At 36.9% G+C, this 24919-nt stretch overlaps 1 protein-coding gene across 7 annotated transcripts in view; it reads left to right on the forward strand.

Moving 5' to 3' along the window:
- Nucleotides 1-24919, forward strand: part of NAA35 (N-alpha-acetyltransferase 35, NatC auxiliary subunit) — a 76667-nt gene that overhangs the window by 25159 nt on the left and 26589 nt on the right. For all 7 annotated transcript variants that reach the window (XM_074395496.1, XM_039475133.2, XM_039475134.2 and 4 more), the window contains exons 7-11: nucleotides 8896-8962; nucleotides 9040-9083; nucleotides 10737-10787; nucleotides 11412-11495; nucleotides 12618-12732. In XM_074395496.1, coding sequence (XP_074251597.1) covers nucleotides 8896-8962; nucleotides 9040-9083; nucleotides 10737-10787; nucleotides 11412-11495; nucleotides 12618-12732 — 361 coding nt within the window. The remainder of the gene's footprint in view (nucleotides 1-8895; nucleotides 8963-9039; nucleotides 9084-10736; nucleotides 10788-11411; nucleotides 11496-12617; nucleotides 12733-24919) is intronic.

A 24919-nucleotide genomic window follows, 5' to 3' on the forward strand; every position in this document is an offset into this window, starting at 1 on the left:
GTACCTGGCTTGTAATTGAACATCTATTTGTATTCTGGATGAAGGACTTACTAGGAATGGGAGAAATCTTAAAGGAAGAGACTAACAGGACAAGAGTGAAAGAAAAAGTTTTAGGAAAAATAAAGATAGATAATTAATTTTTATGAATTATGTTCAAATAAAGTATACACTCAGGCCCAAATGAATAAATAGGCAATAAAATAAGTTGCTTGTTTTATGAAGGAAGGTTATCAAATGGCTATAACATTTTTCAAATTTAGCTTCACTGTAATCCAGGAAATATAAATAAAAGTGAGTAGTTTGATTTCTTCTTTCTTTTTTTTTTTTTTTTTTTTTTTGAGATGGAGTTTCGCTCTTGTTAGGCAGGCTGGAGTGCAATGGCGCGATCTTGACTCACCACAACCTCTGCCTCCTGGGTTCAGGCAGTTCTCCTGCCTCAGCCTCCTGAGTAGCTGGGATTACAGGCACACGCCACCATGCCCAGCTACTTTTTTGTATTTTTAGTAGAGATGGGGTTTCACCATGTTGACCAGGATGGTCTTGATCTCTTGACCTCGTGATCCACCCGCGTCGGCCTCCCAAAGTGCTGGGATTACAGGCGTGAGCCACCGCGCCCGGCCGAATCTTTTTTTTTTAACCCCACCCACTTTTTGATCTCAGATTTCCCAGCTCCTAGAATTGATTGATTTTTCATCAATATAATTTTTAAAATGAGAATGTTCAATGTTGGCAGGGATACAGTAAGTTGACACTTCAGTTTTTACTAGTGGGAGTACATTAGCATAGCTGTTTTGGCAAACAGTTTAATAATATGTATATCAAGAATCTTAAAAATTAGTTTCATTTAAACTAGTTATTTCACCTCTATAACTCAGCCTTAAATAATTAGGCCAGGCATTGAGGCTCACGCTTGTAATCCTAGCACTCTGGGAGGCCAAGGCGGGCAAATCACCTGAGGTCAGTAGTTTGAGACCAGCCTAGCCAACATGGTGAAACCGTGTCTCTACTGAAAATACAAACAGAGCTGGGCATAGTGGCACGTGCCTATAGTCATACCTACTTGGGAGGCTGAGATAAGAGAATTGCTTGAACCTGGGAGATAGAGGTTGGAGTGAGCTGAAATTACTCCACTGCACTCCAGCCTGGGTGACAGCGAGACTTCATCTCAACAGTAGTAACGAAAAAGGAAGTAATTGGAAATGTGGGCACTTTATGCCGAAATACGTTAAGCAGAGTTTTCGGTAGTGAACAATTGACACCAACCAGAATGCCACCATTAGGGTTCTGGTTGAAATAAATTATGGATAACTTATCCATAATTATGTATATTGAATATGTAGTTAACATGATGAAAGAGTGCATGTGAGAAATGCATATGTCAGAAGGTTAAAAAAAGCAGCATTGTAGCCAACTCTGTAAAAATAAAACTGGAAAGAGATAAATCCAAAGTTTGCTCCTGGGCCAAAAGATTCTATTTTCTTCCTTTTGCTAATATTTCAGATTTTCCAGATAAGTTTGTTTTAGTCTTATATAATTAGAAAAACATACCAATGACCTAGTAAAAACTCTTCGAGAGACCTAGTGATGAATAAATAAGAATGGTTTATAATTAGCAAATTACTTATTTTAATTGGATGTTTCTGGAGTTCCTAGCTGCTGGTGTATTTTGAACTCAGGTATGTCTTTGATCTGGAGACATTTTCAGATTTCTTTCTTAACATCTTGCTCACATGTGCAAAATGGGAGCCCTGTCGAAACACTTTTCCTTTTGCATTCTGTGTCTTGTAATATCGTACTGCGAGTGTTATCTTTGATTACCTCTTTCCTCTTACCCCTACATCCAGGTTATTTTGCTTTGGCTTGCAGATGCCTTGAATCAGGGCACTATTTTTTCTTTTCTCTCATCCTTTCTGCTTTAGTTCATCAACTTTAGATTTGGCTTCTTTGGAGAAACTTTGGAGAGTTTCTGAACTCTTCTCTCTGGTCTAGTGTTTTCTTTCTAATTCATTCTCCATATGACCACCAGTTATCTTCCTAAAAACAGGTTTCCTCATCATATTTGCTATGTGAAAATTTTAAGTGGGTTTTGCGTGTATGTACCTTTTAATAAAAGTACTAATACTTTTATGTAGTTTCATAAATTAAATAGCTTACAATACTTAAGAGGAGAATTACCTTAATTCTTATTTTTAGCCAGATCCTTTTAAAAAGGGATACACACAGCCTGGGCAACATAGCAATACCCCATCTCTACAAAAAAATAAAAAATTTAGCCAGGCATGGTGATGTGGTCTCTGCTCTTTTTTTTTACTGTTCCATATTATTTTCATATATCTGGATAATCTTATATGCTAACTTCTAGATTTAAGGATTTGCTAACTTTAGCTATGATAATGTTAGACTAGATCAGAATATATCATATATTGCCCCTGCCCTTGCCCCAAATTGTTATGCAGCCTTGATATTACTGTGATTATATAAATATTAATGAGAGGTGAGCCAAAGTAGTATATGCTTATATACTGTCTCTTCTTTTTTATTTGCTTAGTTTTCTATGTACTTCTCCCCAGTTTTTTTTTTTTTTTTTTTTGCCCATGATTGTGAAACCTCAGGTAATCTGTCAGTCGTATATATTTTTTTGAAAATGCTCCTCTTGAAGTCTTCTTGTTGTCTAGGTTCAGGCTGCATCGTTGTGTTCTAGCCCCACTACACAACTGTGTCATTCTAGTTTTTTGTTATTTGTTCTCCTAGGAATTTCATTTTCCTCTCTGTTTTGTTAGGTCACTTGTTATCTGGCCCACATGCCTTTATTATTTTGCTTGGTGGAATATTTCCAGCTCTTCAGAGAGGCAAGAAAGTAGATTTTAAGACCTGGTATGTCTTAAAAAAAATATTTTCCCCTACCCTCACATTTATTTGCTAAGTTGCTATTTGCCATATAAATAGAAGTAGTCTTTTCACCTGCCTCCATGTGCCCTATATTCTTCTGCTTTTGTGTTGTGTAGATGGATCTTCTTTATTCTTAAGGGTGAGAACGAACATCTGCTTGTGCATTGATCTCATACTCGATATCTTCAAAGATATTACTCTAGCAATTGTCCCCTGTGTTCTTTGCATAATGAATTTGCCCCTCTGCTAGATCATCTTCATCAGCATGCAAATGTGCTTTATATTACTCTTGTTAAATCTATCATTTCTTAGCATAATATTGTCCTTCATCTTCTTCACGTACCTTAATTCTTCTTTTCAGCCAGATCCTATTTAAAAGGGTACACACAGACTGGGAAACATAGCAAGACCCTGTCTCTACAAAAAAATTAAAAATCTAGCCAGGCATGGTGATGTGGTACACCTCTGTAGTCCCAGCTACTTGGGAGGCTGAAGCAGGAAGATCACTTGAGCCCAGGAATTTGAGGCTATGGTGAGCTACAATTTCCACTCCATTCCAGTCTGGGCAGTCGAATGACCCTGTCTCTTTAAAAAAAGAATGTGTTTATACTCACTGTCACTGGTTTTCTTCTTTCTCTCTCTGCTGCAGTCAGGCTTTACACCTTTCACCAAAGCTACTGTGTCACAGTCATCAAAGACCTCACTGTTAAATCCAGTGGTTAGATTTGGTCTTAAACTTGAATTATCAGCAGATTTTAACCTAGTCATTACTCTATCCTCAAAACACATACGTTGCTTCGCCTTTAAGATACTTTTCTTTCCTGGTTTGCCACCTTACTGGTGGTTCTTGTCTGTCATCTCATTCGGTTAACCAGAACTATACAATAGAAAAGCAGTGTAAGCCACATGTATAGTTCAATTTAGTGTTCTAGTGGCCATGGGTGAAAATAATTTTAATGCTATATTTTATTTAACTCATATCTAAAATATTAATGTTTTGGCTGCATAGTATTTTGTGAAGAGTACAGTTTTTAAATAATTATTTCTGGCAATCATCAAATGACGCTAAAACTACTGGACAAAAGTATAATGAGACACAGGATATGTACCTAGTCTCAAAATATCTTTCTACCAGATACTTATTAATTATAAAAGGAAAAAATGATAACTTTTTCATGGAGAAAGTTGGCAGATAGCACCTTAGTTAAGGGGCCAGTATTATCAGTAATTGGACAGATTGACATGTGCCTACTGATAGAGTGCTCTGGGAAGGACACAACATCACTTCTGTGATATTCCTATCAAATATGATATAACTATTAACTTCATCAGGCACACCCATTACTGAGGGATATATTACAAAATGACTGTACAGTACAAAGTACTATTCAAAATATGCTATTTTGAAGTACTGTTTGAAAACATACTTCAAAATGTCAGATGTGAATGTTAAGGCAGAGGAAATACCCCGGATTAAAGGAGATTAGAGACGTGAATTTCTGTATTTGGTAATTGTACTGTGGTTATATAAGAAGAAGATTTTGTTTTTAGGAAATCATATTAAACTATTTAGAAATAAAGGGTCATCATAGTCTGCAACCTAATCTCAAAGGTTTCGTATTGTTACTATCATAAGTGCTAACCTGTTTGTTGATACAAACTCTGTCTTCTCTACTATTAAGATGAAAGTATTCTTATAAACAATCTAAGCTCAGTTCTTCCCCTTATGTTCCGGATTCCATACCCTTTTGCCTACTACAGTTAATAAATCTTTGTATTGCATTACTAGTCCCTCCTTCATTACTCGAGTACTCTTACTGGCATGTAAACATGCTTTACATTCGTTTGAAAACACCAGTCCTTGATCCCATGACTCCTTGTATCTACAATTCCATTTCTCAGCTACTCACCATGATGAACTTCTTTAATGATTTGCTTCTTTTACTTTTTCTTTCATTTTCTCTTTGTTTACTCCAGATGCTCATTCTTCTCTGATAGAGAACTGGTCTTTAGCCATCTTGCTAAATTCAGTGTTCTCACTTCTCCCTCTCCAGCCTGTAAGCATCATTAGACCCAGTTGACACACTGTGAAATGTTTTTTTCTGTTTGGGTTCTTGATACCCGTCTTTTGGATTTCTTTCTGCCTTACTGGTTAGTTCAGTTCCTGTGCTTGCTTGTCTGATTGCTAGAGTACTCATGGACTCCCTCCCTTCTCCATAACCGTTCCCTAGGTTGGTTGATTTTCTCTAGTTTTGTGGCATTCAGTATCAACTAACTATATACACTGATGAAGTCCAAATTTATACTTCTATCCTTGAGTCTTTCCTGACTTCGAGTTTCAAGCAAGTGAAATCTGAAATCTCCACTTGGATGACCAAATAAATTACAAACTTGATATAACCAAAATTGTACTTCATTTCTGCCCTTACACCTGCTCCTTCCAGAGACTGCCTTATCTAAGGAAATGGTACCGTTACTTGCTTAGACCAAAACCCTAAAAATGATGCTCTGTTGTATGGTTTACCTCATATTCACATTCATTTCATCAGCATATCATGTTAGCTCTACCTTTGAAATATATCCTGATTTTAACAACTTCTTACCCTCCCCACTGTTGCAATCCCAATCCAAGTCATCATCAGCTCTTGCTTGGACTGTTGAATAGAGTCCAATGTCTGGTCTCCCTAGTTTCACTCTGACTTCTGTCCTCAGGTCCACAAATCTTCAAGAGTGATCTTTAATGGTAGCAGGCTGTTTACATGACTGTTCTGCTCTCACTTACCCAGTAACTTAGATAAAATTCTTATTACTGAGGTTTATATACTGAGGACCTGTGGTGTTCTTCCAGAAAGATAGTTTTCCTTAGACTCTTCTTAGCAAACCTACACAGATAAGGTTTATGGATATTTTTGGGTTTTTTTCCCTGCACAGTGTTGGTCTAGTTTTTTAAAAATAAGAAGATGAGGCTGGGTGTGGTGGCTCATGCCTGTAATCCCAGCACTTTGGGAGGCTGAGGTGGCTGGATTGTTTGAGCTTAGGAGTTTGAGACCAGCCTGGACAACATGGCGAAACCCCATCTCTACTAAAAAAAAAAAAAAAAATTAGCCCAGTAAGGTGGTGCATGCCTGTATTCTCAGCTACCTAGGAGGCTGAGGTGGGAGGATTGCTTGAGCCCAGAGCAGGGTGGAGGTTACCATGAGCTGAGTTTGCATCACTACACTTGAGCCTGGGTGACAGAGCGAGACCCTGTCTCAAAAGGAAAAAAAAAAAAAAAGAAAAAGAAAAAAAGCAGAGGAGTAGTGGGGGAATAATTTACATTGAAAAAGAAAAACCTAGATTTTTCTTCAAAAAAATTAGGAGACCTGACCACACTGGTCCTGTATTCATTCATAGCCACAACAGGATAAGTAGTGGCTGACTCCTTTTAAATGAAGCATATGTTTTCCAATTTGCCAGTCTCTACCATTCCCTAGTGTATGTTGTAACCAGCCAGATATATTTAGGAAGATAACCTGCCTTTTCCGTGTATGACTCCTGCCCTGGAATAAGTCATTCGTTGAACACATATTTATTGAATGGAAGTCTCTTTAGCACTCTTCTAAGTCCTGGAGGTAAAGCAGCAAATAAAGCCATGGTCTCATGTATTATACCTTTCTTGGGACAAATAGTCAATGTATATGTAATTAAATACATGTATAATATCAGGTGGTGATAAGTGCCATGAAGAAAAGTAAAGCAGGGTAAGGGGATATAAAATGGTGGAGGGTGCTGCCTTAGAATACACAGGGAAATGTCTATTTGAGGAACTGGCATTAGAACAGAGGCCGGAATATAGTAAGGGATGAAGCATTGTAAATATTTTGAAGAAAATCTTTTTGGTGTGGGAATCCTGAGAGGAGAATGTGTTTGGTATGTCTGAATGACAACAAGAAAGACCTGTCAGACTGCAGTGTGGTGAATGTGGAGGGGTGGGAAATAAGGTTGGTGAGGGAGACCAGGGCCATGTGATGTAGAGTTGTAGAAGCCATGGTGGGCTTTGGGATTTTACTGTGCGGTAGAAAACTATTGAAAGGTTTTGAATAGGAATTGACATGATCTGACTGACTTTCAGACAATCCCTCAGCCTTGTGCTGGTGTATAAATTATAGCAGCGACTAAGGTGGTAGGAGGGGGAGTTGTCTGGAGGTGGTTATGAGAGTGAGTGATAGCGGTGACTTAAACTAGAGATAGCTGTGAAATGATGAGAAGTAGTTAGACTAGAATTTGAAGATAAACCCTACAGTGTTTTCTGATGGATTTGATACAGGATGTAGAAAAATGATAGGAGTAGAGGCCAGGGTTTCTGCCTGAGCAACTGTAGATCAATAATAGTGCCATTTAGTGATATTGTAAACACTAGGAAAGTTGGTATCAGGCTCCTTTCTGGAGATGTAAAATTTGAGAATCATGTTTGCTGTCCAAGTAGAGACAAAGTATAAACTTCATCTAGAGGATAAACTTAATATAGCTCTGTAATGTGATGAGAGGTGTGTGTGTGTGTATATATATATGTATGTATTTTGGACTTGATCACGTGAGTCATATAAAATATCCCTGAGTTCTTTGAGACTAAGGACATTGACTTTATTTTCTTACTGTTTATGGGATATAGTACCTCACTTGAATTTGATGCTCACTGTTTCTTTTAAGAATCCAGATATTTTGCTGTAGCTCCAGCCCCTTTTGAAACTGCCTATTACTTTTTTCTTTTTTTTTTTTGAGACAGTCTTCTTTTGTTGCTCAGGCTGCGATCTTGGCTCATTGCAAGCTCCGCCTCCCATGTTCAAGTGATTCTCCTGCCTCAGCCTCCCAAGTAGCTGGGATTACAGGCACATGCCACCATGCCTGGCCAGTTTTTTTTTGTATCTTTAGAAGAGACAGGGTTTCACCATATTTGGCAGGCTGGTCTTGACCTCCTGACCTCAGGTGATCCCACCTGCTTCGGCCTCCCAAGGTGCTGGGATTACAGGTGTGAGACACCGTGCCCAACCCTGTCTATGTTTTTACAGGAATTATAGTAGGCAGAAACACTTTTAATAGGGCTTATAGCTTGTTAATCAAATCTGCCGGTTGATAGTAAATATATTTTCTTCAAAGGGAGTCCAGAAAATCACTTAATAAGTGAATGACTCTGCAGTGCTGGGTGCAATGGCTCATGCCTGTAATCCCAGCACTTTGTGAGGCCAAGGCAGGCAGATTGCCTGAGCTCAGAAGTTTGGCTACCAGCCTGGGCAACACAGTGAAACCCCATCTCTACTAAAATACAAATAATTAACCTGACATGGCGGTGTCCCAGCTGCTCGGGAGGCTGAGACAGGAGAATTGCTTGAACTCAGGAGGTGGAGGTTGCAGTGAGCCAAGAATGTGGCACTGCACTCCAGCCTGGGTGACAGAGTGAGACTCCATCTCAAAAAAAAAGAAAAGAAAAGAAAAGGAAAAATGATTTGGGGAATGGGGGTCATATGTCTGAAGGACTCAACTTTTTCCTTCCAGTGGACTGTAGTGGAACATGGTTTTGCTGTCACTTTGAATAATTCTGTTTGAGAAATCCTAACTGTGTAAGCAGGACCTTAATAATTTTTGTAGTCTTACCTGAATTTTGCAGTCTAGTCATTAAACAGTAATTATTAGGTATTTACTGTTCACCTGTGAATGTGAGAATACTTCGTGAGAATTATTACTTTGCAATATTTTCATAAGCATTACCCTGATATGACAAATGAACATATTAAATTACCTAAGGATGAGCAATTGAAAGTAAGGACAGAGACAACATTAGAATATGGTGTTTTGCGTCCTTCAAGAAAAGCTTGGGTGTATCTTAACTATATTTAGACAAGACTTTCCATTTCTGTTTCTCTATTAAATAGTTTTTTTGTAAGAGAAATATAAAGAAAAGTGTTATATTTTGCCACTATTCAAGGTTTTGTTACTATTCATGAGCCTGATTATTCCCTTTTTGTACAGGAAGATTTTCAGTCAATGACTTACGGATTTAAAATGGCTAACAGTGTGACAGATCTTCGAGTTACAGGTAAAATTATTTTTAAAGATAATTCACAAGTTTTACATTTTCTTTTTTTTTTTTAAACTTATTGTTTCTTTTTCTAGGCATGCTAAAAGATGTGGAGGATGACATGCAAAGAAGAGTAAAGGTATATATGTTTTCTCTTTGGTGTAGAAACAGTACATCTCTAAATGTCAGGTTAACTTTACCTCATTGCTAGTGTGTAGAACCACCTTTCCCCTGTATGTGCTTTGCATATCTTTGGTAATGAATTTGAACACTGCTAGAGGAGTTTCTGATAAATTAATGTCATTTTCAAGTACAGTCATCCCTCAGTATTTTCAGGGCATTGTTTCCAGGACCCCTGTGGATACCAAAATTCAAGGATGCTCAAGTCTCTTATATAAAATGAGTGATATTTGCATATAACCTGTTCATGTCCTCCTGTATACTTTAAGTCATCACTAGCTTACTTATAATATTTAATATGTTGTCAATGTTCTGTAAATAGTTATACTTTTAAAATTTATGTATTTTAATGTTATTAAAAAATTTTTTTTTCTGAATACTTTCAATCAGCGGTTGTTTAAATCAACCCTGTGGATACAGACAGATGAGCATATTAAAATTTAACCCACTCAATTCTTTCAACTTTTTGCCAATGTTTTAGATTTTTACTATGCTATTTTAAGAATGGTATTTTTCTCCCACTACTGTTTTGAGTTCCTCAAAGGTAAGGACTATCTTCTTCACCTTTGTATCTTTAATAGCTGGTACAGTGTCTGGAACACAGTAAGTGAGCTCAGTAAATGGTGATATCCCACATCTGGTGAAAACCTTCTCGATGACCTTGATGATTCGCTGCTTTTCATAGAGATTAAAAAGGGGAAAAAGTTATATTTCTCCTTTTTTTTTTTTTTTAAATACAGAGTCTTGATCAGGCACCAGGCTGGAGTGCAGTGGTGCGATCTCGGCTCTCTGCAACCTCCGCCTCCTGGGTTCAATCAATTCTCCTGCCTCAGCCTCCTGAGTAGCTGGGACTATAGGCACACACCACCACGTCCAGCTAATTTTTGTATTTTTAGTAGAGACAGGGTTTCACCATGTTGGCCAGGATGAACACTAGTATAACAGTATGTTTGTCAAACTTCATATTCTCTTTTTTTGATTTTTACAATTCAGTGAATTGGGCAATTAGACACACAGAGTGCCCCACTTTTAGACGAGGAAAATACAGATAAGAGAAGTTAAGTAACCTTTGTCTTAGTTTTACTAAAGGGCATGTAAATGGCAGATTTAGGGCTAGAACTCACAACTTCTGGCAGATCTTTCTGTGATATTTGGTCAAATGAAATTGTCCACAATAACTTTTGTATTAAGATAGTTTGTATTTTAGTGTAAAACAGATTGGTATTAACCATTGAACTTTTATTTTTTCATTATGTGATTTTTGTAAAGGTTACAATTTTTTTTCTAACAGGGTTAGTTTTGACAGCATCAGGAATTTCAGTTAATAAAGGAAAATGTACTATGTGCTATGTTCTTCTGCTTATATTTCATTGTGTTGCTTTTGCCGTTTCAATACTTAATTCTTTTGCATGATCTTTATAATTTAAGTTAAATGACCTTTCTGAATATAGGATTAATAGGAGGACATAAATACTAGACACGTTTTTTCTCCAACTGTTTTTCCCAAAAATAGATTCTCATGTATACTCAAAAAATTACTGTTTTACCTTATATATTTGTAATGTAATATTTTTTCAAGTTTGTGTTTAATTCACCTTTTTTAAAATTTTAGAGTACCCGAAGTCGACAAGGAGAAGAAAGAGATCCAGAAGTTGAACTAGAAGTAATTGAACTTATTTTCTGGTAGATAATATCAGAGAAGTCTACCTGTTAATGTTGTAGTTTTATGAACTGCGTTATAATTTATGGAAGCCCTTTTTAAGGTATTTTTTTAAAAATTGGACATTGCAAGGGATTTTATTTCCCTTGTATTTATTTTGATAGAATGATAATACAGCTCTTTCAGATACATGATTTCAAAACTCTTCAGTATTCCTGTGAGGTAGGAAGAAAAATACGATCTTTCGCAAATGATGCATCACAGCTCCACAGTATCAAAAGTTGCTGAACCTTTGTCAAGCTGCTAAATTTTCTGACTCTGCTTAAAGCACATTTTAATCAGTCCTTTTTAAAATGCAGACAAAATCAGTTTTTTTTGAGATAATAGTGTAACTTTTGACTAAGGAAAAGATCAGTCCTGTTGATACAGAAACTTTACATTCCTATTTCAAAAGAATAGGCTTTGTTTTCTGCAGCTCATTTTTCAGGCATTTAAAAGCCTATAAGTGCAGGTGTCTGTAATGTAGCAAATTAATGACTTTGAGATTTAGGAGTTAATATATTTAAAATGAAATTCCTTTCATGGGCTTTGCATCTTTTAACTTCTAGTCCTTTCTTGTTTTTTTAGCACCAGCAATGTTTAGCAGTATTCAGCAGAGTGAAATTTACTCGTGTGTTACTGACAGTCCTTATAGCCTTTACTAAGAAAGAGGTAAGGACAGTTAACGTATCTATCTGTTTTAGTGATTTTGGATGTCATGCCTGAGTGAAACAGTTCTGAAATTTTTCCCTTAAAGTGCTCCTGATCTCAGATATACAGAACTCAGCAATTGGTATATTTATATCTGAGTAACCCCCATGACCTTCTCAAGAAGTCACATGAATTTTATATTCTATTATTTATTTGTAAATAATACATTGGAAGCTGAAATTGTTTGTAGGTCGTCATGTTTTGTGAATTGAAAAGGAGGAAGTAAAAATTTTAGGTAGGCCTATTCTTACCTTCACTTACATAATTAACTCTTAGATTTGTATAGAACCAAAAGTGAGCCCTAGATAGTGAAGATTTTTTCTTTTTTGTATTTTTGCACGAATTCAAGTCAATTACAGATTGATTTGTGAATAGTTTATAAATGTGAGTAGGAATCCAATTTTTACCATTAACTTCTGTAATTCTGTTTTTCCCCATTTTTCCCCCACCTTGATGAATGACATAGTAGCATTGTTGAAAAAATTTTCATTTTCTAGTTGATTGCGTCTTTGGTTTTTATTGTTAAAAAAAAGTATTAAAGTAAACCAGAAATATTTTCTATTGTTATTTTATTTGAGACAGAGTCTCACTCTGTCACCCAGGATGGAGTGCAGTGGTGTGATCTCAGCTCACTGCAATCTCTGCCTCCTGGGTTCAAACAATTATCCTGTCTCAGCCTCCTGAGTAGCTGGGTCTACAGGCGTGTGCCACCACGTCCAGCTAATTTTTTGTATTTTAGTAGGTACAGGTTTTCACCATGTTGGCCAGGATGGTCTTGATCTGCTGACCTCATAATCTGCCCACCTCAGCCTCCCAAAGTGCCATGATAACAGGCGTGAGCCACTGTGCCTGGCTGATATTTTCTATTATTTTAAAATGAATCCTACATGTTATAGATGTGAGTTAAAAAACCTTTTTTATCCTAACAGGATCTGGACATCCTGTATTAAGTGCATAGTTTATGAAAACCAATGTCATTACAGCAAGCATTTAATTTCATTATTGTTTATAGGATTTTCCTATTTAATGTATATCTTTCAGTGAAAGAATATGTAAGAATGTTTTTGGTGATTTATTTGCTAGACCAGTGCTGTTGCAGAAGCTCAAAAATTGATGGTTCAAGCAGCAGATCTTCTTTCTGCCATTCATAATTCATTACATCATGGCATCCAGGCCCAGAATGATACTACAAAAGGAGGTAATTGTTCAGTTTTCTCCTACTTTCTTTTCTTTTTTTCCATCCGAAATATATAGTACTTAGCTTATACTAAAATTTTTTTCAAGTCATCTTGTACCTTGGAATGTTATACTCCACAGACTTACAGTGTTTAGGTTCTCCTCTCTGTATATTAGACTAAAAAACAATACTGTAGAACTTGGCCATTTCCTGTGTATTACTATTTAGATTCAGAATATGTATCCCCTCTTATGTCCGTGCTGAGATGTTATAGCCTGGGAGCTGCTTCTTGCTGCCCAGAAAAGCCAGTGCAATGAGAACAGCAGAGAAAGAGTTTAATTATCATGGGGTCAGCCAAGTGGAAGTATTAGAGTTGTTGAAGAATAGTTTGGTGGGCAGGGGACGAGCAAGGAGAGGAGGTTAGTTTCAGGAAGGGACAGTTATCTTTATTTTAAATTGCAAACTAAATTTCTCCCATAGTTGCTTAGTCTGTACCAGGAATGAGCAAAGACAGTTAGCTTGTGAGTTTAAAAGCAAGATGGAGTCAGCTGTGTCAGGTTTCTCTTATAATTTTTGCAAAGGTCATTTCAATGTTAACAATGAATCACCTTTTTGATCACCTCTTCTCTTTACTCTTTTGTCTGAGAGATCATCACCTCCATTATACAGTCTACTCTGAACACCAGGCAGGCCTAGATATTCTCATATGTTTTGGAGAAACTTTCAATCTGTGTTTTTCCTCTGCTTTCATACCACCACAACAGTCATCAGTACAGGGGACTTATGTGATCAAGATGTTTCACACACACCAGCTGGGTGCCCTCTAATTAACCTCCCATTGAAGGAGTGTTTGTGGTGGTTTGCGTGGAAAATACAAACTCCAACCTCCACTCTCTACCTGGAGGTAATGCCAGGTCCCACAGGTTGAGGACTCAGTCCCCAAGACAGCTCTTCCTTCCCAAACACCAGTTGCCAAGTCTGGGTTTCCAGAACTTCTGACCCACTGGCTTCAAGTTGGGATTCCCAGGACGCCATCTTTGGTTTCAGCTAATTTGCTTTAGTGACTCAGAACTCTGAGAAACAGTTACTGTGTTTACTGGTTTATTGTGGAGGCTATTATGAAGGATGCAGAAGAAGAGATGCATAGGGTGAGGTATGGGTAAGGGTCTCGGAGCTTCAATTCCCTGCCTGGGTATACTGTCTCCTAGGAACTTCCACATTTTCAGATACCTGGAAGTTCTCTGAACTGTGTCCTCTTAGTTTTTATGGAGGCTTCTTTACATAGCATGATCGATTAAACCTTTGGCCATTGGTGATCAACTTGACCTTCAGCCTCTCTCATCCCTGGAAGATGTGGGATCATGCTTCTGTCTTTCTGATTATCTTCCCCACCCTAAAGCTGTCAGTCATTAGCATACCAAAAGACAGTACTTGGAAAAATCTAAGGATTTTAGGAGTTATATTAGGAAACAAGAGGGAAGACCAAATATATATTTCCATACACTCTGTGTTATCACTGCATTCATACAGGCCTTTGTTAGATTTTTTTTTTAGTACATTGTATTTTAGTTTTTTACCCATTTGCCTTTGTTTGAGATTTTGAGCACTTTTAGGCCAGACATTCCCTTCTAGTGTATCACCCTGTTTGGCATGTTGTCGGCACTCAGATTTTATTTATGAACTATGCCTTAAAAGAATAGTGTACCTTTGTTATAAAGTTTACAGTGGGTTAACATTTTAGATAATGTGTAGCAATTTTGATTGTTCTTAAAACTCATTAAAATGACATTGAATATCCTTTTTTCCCCGTCAACTACTTGGCCATTCCAGTAGAGATGAAGAGAAATATATATGTTTCGAATTAGTGTTACCCGGTTGTCAGTCAAGTTTTTACTGATTCACACCTCTTTCCTTTTCCATATCTACCCTCCATTTAGAGACAGGCATTGTGTTCCCCTTCCTGTAAATTTCTTTTTTCTTACTAAAATGTTAGGTAACAGAGCAACCCAGAAGGTCATTTGGATTAGGAAATCAGTATTGTCATAATTTTTATGTTTCTACATATTGTGCTGAATTTGTGTTTGTTTGGTTATAGGATGAGTGACTAGGTGGACCATAGGACATAGCAAGGTGGTTATACATAGAAACTTAGTAGTACATGTTTACAGAGAGGGATAAAATATCCACAACTCTTAAATGCTTTGAAATCTACAACAATAATACTTTCATGACAACCACTATATAATAAATGACTTCAAAGTAATTTGTTTGTTGGTTTGTTTATCAACAAGATGATGCGAAGTAAGAATCTTCCAGATGATTGGGAATCTGGATGTTTCTTTTTGCCGTGTCTGTCTGCTCCTGGGCTCTTCTGCTCTATATAGTAATCAAGCAAACTCTGAAATGATAATTGCCATGGGATTGTTAGTAGCTGCAGCTTGGACTTTCCTATATTTCAGACCAGTGCTAAAGATAGCTTGTGCATGTGATCTTCTCTATTACTCTGATTTTATAGTCTGCTGGCAGGCTTCAGGAGAGTTGTTTACATAAAATTGGCTTGAATAAACCTTTAAAAAATGTAATCTTACGACTAAGCAGGTAACATTTTAAATTTAAGGAGTAATCATCCTGTGCTTATGTGTAATACCTTTTAGCTGGCTTAATTTAGGTTTGTAATTATCCCTTAATCGTAAGCCATGCAATTCTATAATAAAAAAGTTAATGCTTTTCTAATGTGTATTCTAATAGAAGAATGATGAGAAAATGATAGTATAGATTAGTTTCGGTCTCCACTCATTTTGCCTTCTGGTTATATTACAACTCTAGCTGGTGACAAAATGCCTGTGTAAATCTTGAAATCACTGAGCATTCATTTTAGCTTCTCATTGAGAGGCATATATTCAATATGAATTGTAAACTGGCATTAAGGGAGAAAGTAGGATTAATCAAACTTGATCTGAGAATTACTTGCTGGTACAGTTACTCAATGCATGGTAATATCATTATGAAGATGCAGAATGCAAAATTGGTTTTGGAGGTGGATAAGGAGAGCACCTTACTGATAGTGGGATTTTTTGATGCAGTTACATAGAGCACTCTACTATTAAAATAAATAATGGGCTCTGGAAAATGGATAGAAAAACAGATTTTGGAGTCATTTTCAGTGTTTATGAGGGAGTAGATGTGTTTACTTGGGGCTTGCTGGGTTCAAAGATGTGACCTTGGGTCACATCATTGTTGAAGGAAGAAAGGAGCAAAAAATCCAGTGAAGCAGATATTATTCTTTGTTTTTGCTTATGCTGTCTTGAATTTTATGGTTCTTTTTTATATATCTGTGGAATTTTAGCTCATCCTTTAGAGTGATGTTCACATCACCTCCTCCAATGAGACTTTCCTAGTTCTATTTGTCAAAATATTTTTTTCTCTCTATGTTCGCTCATAGTTATCTGTGAATTGGGTCTAGTTTACCCTTTAGGTTATTTAAGCATCTTTAACAGTTGCCAATGGAAATAACATATTTAAATTTATGTTGCCTGAAATTAGTAGATACTCTTGGGGAGTGTATTTTCAAATCTAGTACACAGTTTCAAGAGGACTTGTTATCTTTTAAAAATAAATTAAAAGATACCTGATTAAACTTGGTGGGTTGAACACATGTATTTGCTTCCTGAAATCACAAGCAATTAAGAAGTAATTTTTTCTTTCAAGGCATAACTGATAAAGATGAAAAAGACAGGGAAAGGAGAAAATAGCAGTAAAAATATTTTAGAAGCTGGAAAACAGAAGGACCCTGACTTAGCTATCTCCAAATAATTGTATTCTTAGCACTGATAGAGGAAGTCAAAGGCAACCCAGTTCATACTGTGGATTCCCTGAAGGCCACATTATTAGTTTGCCAGATACTTCTGGAAATGGGTTTGAGAATTTAGCTAAGAACATGAGAACTGGTTGATAATCTGTTTAGAAGCAGAAATTTCTTCCTCCTTTTTGCTGAGTGACATTCCTGAATCTCACAGTACTAAAAGTTACTCTCTGGAGGAAGGGGACAGAGGGATTCTGTACTTGAGGGAATAAGAGGCCAAGTTGAAGCGTACATATTATGAAAGAGTTAAGTGAAAGTTAAGTAGTTATTTGTGACCTACCTTCTTTGCCCCTCTGCTCCTCTCCTCTCTTTCAGAACAGGGTAGCCAGTCACATGTTCTACACTTAAAAGTTTAGGAGATTCTTCTTAGGGAAATCTGACAAGCCCAAGAAGTGGGGAAAAACAACAGCAAAATCTAAATACGTTAATATCAGCAATTCCCCTGATAAAATGGCTTGGTTGAAAGCTCAATCTGTGTTCACAGTGCCTTTTTTTTTTTTTTTTTTTGGAGACAGAGTCTCTCTTCATCGCCAGGCACAAGGCTGGAGTACAGTGGCGTGATCTCAGCTCACTGCCACCTCCACCTCCCAGGTTCAAGCAATTCTCCTGTCTCAGCCTCCCAAGTAGGGACTACAGGTGCGCGTCACCACACCCAGCTAATTGTTGGTTTTTTTTTGTTTTGTTTTGTTTTTTAGTAGAGACGAGGTTTCATCATGTTGGACAGGATGGTCTCCATCTCTTGACCTTGTGATCTGCCTGCTTCAGCCTCCCAAAGTGCTGGGATTACAAGCGTGAGCCACCATGCCTAGCCCACAGTACTCTTAATGGTTTTTTGTGTGTGTGCTCTAGTTTAAAATCTGAGTATATAGTTAAAGGTAGAAATCTCTAGCCTAAAAGAAAGAGAATAAAACAGGCAAGCAAACAAAATAACTTAAGAGAAATGAGAAAAATCAATACGTATGTAAAACAAAAATAGGATGCTGTACGAAAGGAAAAAAGGGGAATATGTTCTTTGAGATTGAAAATAGAAGATCACAGGAGGTTGAAGGCAAGGGGAGGGATAGTATTAGGAGAAATACCTAATGTAGATGACGGGTTGATGGGTGTAGCAAACCACCATGGCACATGTATACACACCTGTGTAACAAACCTGCATGTTCTGCACATATATCCCAGAACTTAAAGTATAATTAAAAAAAAAAAAAAATAGAAGAGCAGAAATGACAAAAATAGAAAGTTTAGAACACAAAGTTGCAGAAATCTTAGAGCCAAAAATGAAAAGGTAAAAAATAGGAAGGATAAAGATTATACTAGGCTTAGTCAAGAAAGGTCTACTATTTAATAAAGGTAAATAAGTAAAGGATAAACTAATATAAGTTGTTCCAGAAATATAGATTAGAAAATAGAAGCAAAAAACAAACAAACAAAAAATCACTCAATGTGGTGGCTCATCCCTGAAATCCCACTGCACTTTGGGAAGCCAAGGCAGGAAGATTGCATGAGGCCAGGAATTCGAAACTAACCTGTACAACATAGCAAGACCACAACTCTACAAAAAATTTAAAAATTAGCTAGATGTGGTGGTACATGCCTTATAGTCCTAAGCTACTCAGGAGACTGAAATGGGAGGATTGCCTGAGCCTGGGAGGTTGAGGCTACATTGAGCTATGATTGTACCATTGCACTCCATCCTGAGCAGCAGAGACTCTTTAAAACAAACATACATGTAGGAAAATTTCCTGGAGACAGATGATATGAATACTGAGATTGAAAGGGCCAATAAAGAGCCACTCAGCACAACCAGGATGAAAATTGGCTTGTACTGAAGTGGCATATCATAAAACTTAAGAATAGTGACAACAAATAGAAAATTCTAAGAGAAAAGAGGCAAAACCAAGTTACATACACAGAATCAAGACGAGTAACATAACATGTGTGGCAGCGGTGGTGGAAAGTCAATGAAGTGAAAACAAAGTTGGAGGATCATATTTTGTAATTCAAAACTTACGCAGAGCTATAGCAATGAAGACAGTGTAGTTCTGGATAGATACGGATCAGTGGAGTAGAATAGAATTGAGAGCCCAGAAATGAACCCTCATGTTCTTAGTTGCTATTTGACAAGAGTATCAAGACAATTCAATGGAGAAAGAAAAGTCTTTTCATCAAAGATGCTAAGACAGCTGGATATCCACATGCCAGAGGATAAAGTTGGATACTCCCACTACCCCTGCTGTTCCTATGCAAAAGTCAACTCAAAAAGGATCAGTGACTTAAATTTAAGAACTAAAGCTATAAAACTCTTAAAACACAGGCATTAGTCTTACACCCAGATTTTAAAAAGCAAACCTGAATGAAAAAATGAGCAAGAGATTGAACAGATATTTCTCTAAATAAGATAATGCAGGTGGCCAATAAGTACATGAAAAGATGTGCAACAACATTAATCATAAGGGAAATGCAGATCAAAATGAAAAGTTACTGCAGCCCATCCACTTGATTGCTGTAATGAAAAAGATAATTAAAAAGTCTTGGCAAGGATGTGGAGAAACTGGAGCCCTAATGCAGTACCAATTGGAAAGTAAAATGGTACAGTTCTCTTGGAGACAGCCTGGTAGTGTCTCAAATGTTAAACATAGAATTATCCAAGGGAAATGAAAACCTATCCATACAAAAAGTTATGCACTAATGCTCATAGCAGTATTATTCATAATAACCAAAAGGGAAAAACAGTCCAAATGTCCATCAGTGGATGAATGGATAAATAAAATCCCATATCCATCTAGTGGTGTATCATTTGTCAATAAAAAGAAATGAAGTGCTGAAGGACCTTTAAAGCATTGTGTTACATGGAAGAATCTAATCAGAAAAAACCATGTATTGTATGATTTCCATTTATAGAAAATGTCCAGAGTTGGCAAGTCTATAGAGACAGAAAGTAAATTAGTGGTTTCCTAGGACTGGGGTAAGAATTTTGAGCAGGTAAGAGAGTAGTTGCTAATGGGTATAGAGTTTTTTCTTAGGGTGATGAAAATGTTTTAAATTTGATTGTGATAGCTTTACAACTCTTTTAATGTGTAAAAAACCATTGAATTGTATACTTTAAATAGGTGAGTTACGTGGTATGTTAATTATATCATTAGAATTGTGAGTAAAAGAAACTCATTGGAGAAATGATTTCAGACTTTGGGGGAAAATGGTTTCTAATGTTGAATTCTATACACAAGCTATCATTTAATTTTGAGGAAAGATAATTTCAGGCATTTAAAGTCTCAGAATTTATCTCACAAAAGTTTTGGATGATGTGCTCCATTAAAACATGGAAGTAAATCAAGAGGGAAGCATGGGGTTTAGGGAAAATGAGAATCTACCATAAGAAAATAATGAAGGAAATCCCTCACATGGTGCTGGAGGGAGAAAAACACGAGATAATAGCTGAACACTATGTATGGACAGGTCCAGCTTGGAGGAAGCCTCAAGGCTCTAGGGAAAATATCTTGAAGATACAAGACCAATGTTATGTTTGATGTATTCAGAAGACATTCAGAGAACTGGCAAATGGTTTGGGGTTGAATTAAGCCTTATGAGATAATTATTAAGCTACAGAATGCATATGAAAATTAAAATTTTCACATCTGGGCAATGGATAATTTAAATCATAATGGTGCTAATGCTGACTCGTTTACTTGATCATAATGGTGCAAATGCTGAATATTATAACCAAAATTATTATCTTAACTGTATTGTAGGTGAGGTGACAGAGTGTATGTAGTCATGTAATTTGTACATGTTTGTAATGCTCTTTGTTTTTTGTTTTACACATTATCTCTGACTTCCTCCTTTTTAGGTCTCTGACATTGTTTATAGATGTAGGAGAAAGTCAAAGATAATGTATAAAACTGAAAAGAAACGAAGGAGTACTATAAGCTTGGTTTTTGGCAATATGTAGATCAGGGTATCCAATCCAATGTTTTTTTTTTTTTTTTTTTTTTTTTTTTGAGACCGAGTTTCACTATTGTTGCCCAGGCTGGAGTGCAGTGGCGTGATCTCAGCTCACTGCAACCTCTGCCTCCCAGGTTCAAGTGATCTCCTGCCTTAGCCTCCCAAGTAGCTGGGATTACAGATATCCACTACCACACCCAGCAACCTTTTTCTTTTTTTTAAGTAGAGACGGAGTTTCACCATGTTGGCCAGGCTGGTCTGGAACTCCTGACCTCAAGTGATTTACCCGCCTCAGCCTCCCAGAGTGCTGGGATTAGGCGTGAGCCACCATGCCCAGACAGGGGTGTCCAATCTTTTGGCTTCCCAGGGCCACACTGGAAGAAGAATTGTCTTGCGTCACACATAAAATATGCTAATGATAGCTTAGCAAAAACTTAAGCATCGAAGTAAATAATTCTGACAGATCATAACTTACTGAATAAAAGATAAAGCCATTATTCTACCCCCATGTAAATAAATGAAATAAATGGTTGGACAGTTTGATGAAAATATTTATATGGGTGTCTCCCCAACCCCCAAATACTAATTTCAAAAGGAAAGGGAATAACTACAGTGAAGAGGCCTGTTGGACACCACCTTAATCAAGTGATTAAAGTTCACATCACCAGTAGTAAGTCAGATCCTCATTTTGCTAATGGAATATAACATTAATTCTGTAATATTCCAGAGATTCATAATCTGAATCTGATCAAGAGGAAACAAGACAAATCCACATTGGAAGGCTGTATATAGAATTACTGGTCTATTGTCTTCAAAGGTGTCAGTGTCATGGAAGTCAAGGAAAGACTGAAGAACTGTGACAGACTGAAGGAAAATTAGAGACTGAAATTCAATGCAACTGACATGGTTATAAAGAATAGTTTGTGAAACTTGAATTAGGTGATAGTAATTGCTCAGTGTTAGTTTTCTAATCTGATTGTTGTATTGAGATTATGTAAGAGTATGTCTTTGTAGGAATAACACTCTAAACATACTTGAGGATGGTTATTGACTGCACTTGCAACCTGAAGATTGTTTCAAAAAAAAAAAGTTCCCTCAAAGCAAAATAGATCAATATTATGTTGATACTTTTGATACATGAACAGACAAGTTATGATATATCCACACAATGAGATATCGTAATGGAATGAGGTACTAATACATGCAACATAATGGCTAAATCAGGGAAACATGGTGTTGAGCCAAAGAAGTCAGATATAAAGTGTCTGATGTTTTTGTTTGTTTAAAAGTAAGAAAGGCTAATCTTTTGTGTTCTTTTGTTTTTGGGGGTTTTTTTGAGACGGAGTCTCACTCTGTCACCCAGGCTGGAGTGCAATGGCTCAATCTCAGCTTACTGCAGCCTTTGCCTGCCAGGTTCAAGTGATTCTCCCACCTCAGCCTCCTCGGTAGCTAAGATTACAGGCATACACCACCATGCTTGGCTAATTTTTGTATTTTTAGTAGAGATGTTTCACCCTGTTGGCCAGGCTGGTCTTGAACTCCAGACCTCAAGTGATCTGCCCACCTTGGCCTCCCAAAGTGTTGGGATTACAGGTGTGAGCCACCATACCCGGCCAGGAAAGGCTAATCTGTAGGGACAGGAAGAAGTTCCTTGGTTGTCAAGCATTGGAGTGATAGACTGGGAAAGGGCACAGGAACTTTTAGGGGTAGTAAAAATGTTCTTGGTGTTGATTGTGGTAGTTACATGGTTGTACATAGTTTTCAGACCATTGAACCATACATTTAATGTTTGTATTATATGTCAGTTATGCCTCAGTAAATTAGAAAAGGAAAGTTTCTTTAACACATGGAAGAAACTTGTAGTGGTTATTTCTCAAGAGATAAACGGGATCACAAGTGAGCGGCTTTTTTTATTCTCTCAAACTCAGTGATAAGAATGCAGTTTTTAAAAAACCCTTTGTATCTACTTCCTCTTCAAAAATAAACACTAAAAAATGTCAAATATGTAGATTTGTATGATATTTAACCCTAGGTTACTCTTACCAGTGATTACGGTATAATATTTATTGACACCATGCCTTAAACAGTTGTCATTTAATGCTGTTTTGTAACATTATGCTTAAATATAACATAAAACTTACCATTTTAAGTATACAGTTCACTATCATTAAGTACTTCCACATTGCTGTGCAACTGTCACCACTATCTCCAGAACTTTTTTGTGTTTCCAAACTGGAACTCTACCCCTTAAACTTGAACACCCAATTCTTTCCTCCCCACAAACCCTCACGGCCGTTGTTATACTTCTTTCTCTGAATTTGTCTGTTCTAGGTCCCTCATATAAGTGATATCATACAATACTTGTCCTTTTGTGTCTGGCTTACTTAATATAATTTTACAACTTTGTGTAAAAGGAAATCAAATAACTAAGAAATGCAGAATAACATAACCAAAGCTCACCAGCTTCTGTCTTGTTTTCCAGAATTCCTTCCAACTTAAGGGCAGCCAAAACTTGTTATTTTAATAAACCTCACTATAAATTGTTTCTGTAACTTGTGAAAGATAATGCTGAATAAATTATATAATGTCTCTCTTGACTAATACATTTCCAGATTTTTAATTTTTTTTTTTTTTTTTTTTTTTTTTTTTTGAGACAGAGTTTCGCTCTTGTTACCCAGGCTGGAGTGCAATGGCATGATCTCAGCTCACCGCAACCTCCGTCTCCTGGGTTCAGGCAATTCTCCTGCCTCAGCCTCCTGAGTAGCTGGGATTACAGGCACGCACCACCGTGCCCAGCTAATTTTTTATGTTTTTAGTAGAGACGGGGTTTCACCACGTTGACCAGGATGGTCTCAATCTCTTGACCTCGTGATCCACCTGCCTCGGCCTCCCAAAGTGCTGGGATTACCTCCCAAAGTGCTGGGATTACAGGTGTGAGCCACCACGCCCAGCCCCATAAATCTTTTATCCAGGGTGAAGGGGAAGGTGAAGATAAGTTGGTTAATGCGTACAAAAATATAGTTAGATAGATGGAATATGTTCTTTGATAGTACAGTAGAGAGACTATAGTTAATATTTTGTTGTGTATTTCAGAATAGCTAGCAGAGAATTGGAATGTTACCAATACAAAGAAGAAAGAAACGTTTGAAGTGATGGATATCCTAATTACCCTGATTTGATTATTACACATTGTGTACATGTATCAAAATATCACATATACCACAAAATACATACAACTATTATACATCAGTTTTTTAAAAAGAAAAAATAATTATGTAATAACCATGTGCTATTGGTAATATTATTCTGTTATTAATAATGAAGACCAGTGACCTGGCAGGAATTTTAATAACTCAACAGTTTAAACCCGTGTATCATAATGTTTTGAAAATATCAGTTATACTTTGTTATTTTAATAGCGTGCTAGTAAGATCTTCTGTGGATCTCTTCTACTGAGTGATTTTTAGCATTTTATTTATTTTTAATTTTCTTATTTTTTGAGATGGGGGTCTCACTGTGTTGGCCAGGTTTGGTCTTGAATTCATAGCCTCAAGCATTCCTCCTGTCTCAACATCCCAAATTGCTGGGATTACAGGCATGAGCCACTATGCCTGGCTTGGCATTGTATTTATGAAGTGTTTTAACAGGAAAAACCAGGATTATTTTTATATACTTACAGTCTTATAAAATAAGGAAGCTCTGAAAATTGTCTAATTTGTATCCAGTTCATTTCAGGAAAACTTGAGTGAGCACAGGCTAGGCGGGAAGTGCTGTGAATTATGTTTCTTTCTGAGCTCATTTAGTAAGGGGCATCAGAGCCTATTCAGGTTATTTCAGTATAAGACAGTCTGAAATTGTGTGGTGGAGGTGTGAAGTACAGTAGGAAAATGTTAAATCAGTTTATCCTGGGAAGGAATTGGGTTCAATAAAACTTCTTTTAACTTTTTATAATTTCTGCTGCCTTGAAACTAAATGCAATCTCCTGCCTACCTTTTAGCCCCTCTCCTGCTCAACTGTAGTCTATATCCTGAATAACTGGTATGATCTTTTATTGTATCTCGGTTCTTACCCTCTTTTCTAGTCAAGCAACTTATGATATCTGGTATAGGATGGTTACTAAGTTCCTATGCAGGAGATGCAACAACAGCTGAGACTTAAAAATAGCCATTAGCAAATCCTTTAACCATTAACATGGACGAAAAAAATGTGGAGAAAAAAAAATTTTAATGTATGTGGAGAATGGAGAGGAGCATACAGATAACTTCTAAGTTTATCATAGAAACTTTGTTTCCAGTCTATTTATAGGCTTCTGTTTTTACTTCCTGAGTTTAGAGACGTTTGGACTTGGAAAATTGCAAGTCCCTAGGGAAAAAAGAAAAACCATGTTCTCTGTCCTGTAGGCCAGCG

The sequence above is a fragment of the Saimiri boliviensis genome, chromosome 2 (assembly GCF_048565385.1).
Source record: "Saimiri boliviensis isolate mSaiBol1 chromosome 2, mSaiBol1.pri, whole genome shotgun sequence".
Taxonomy (NCBI): Eukaryota; Metazoa; Chordata; class Mammalia; order Primates; family Cebidae; genus Saimiri; species Saimiri boliviensis.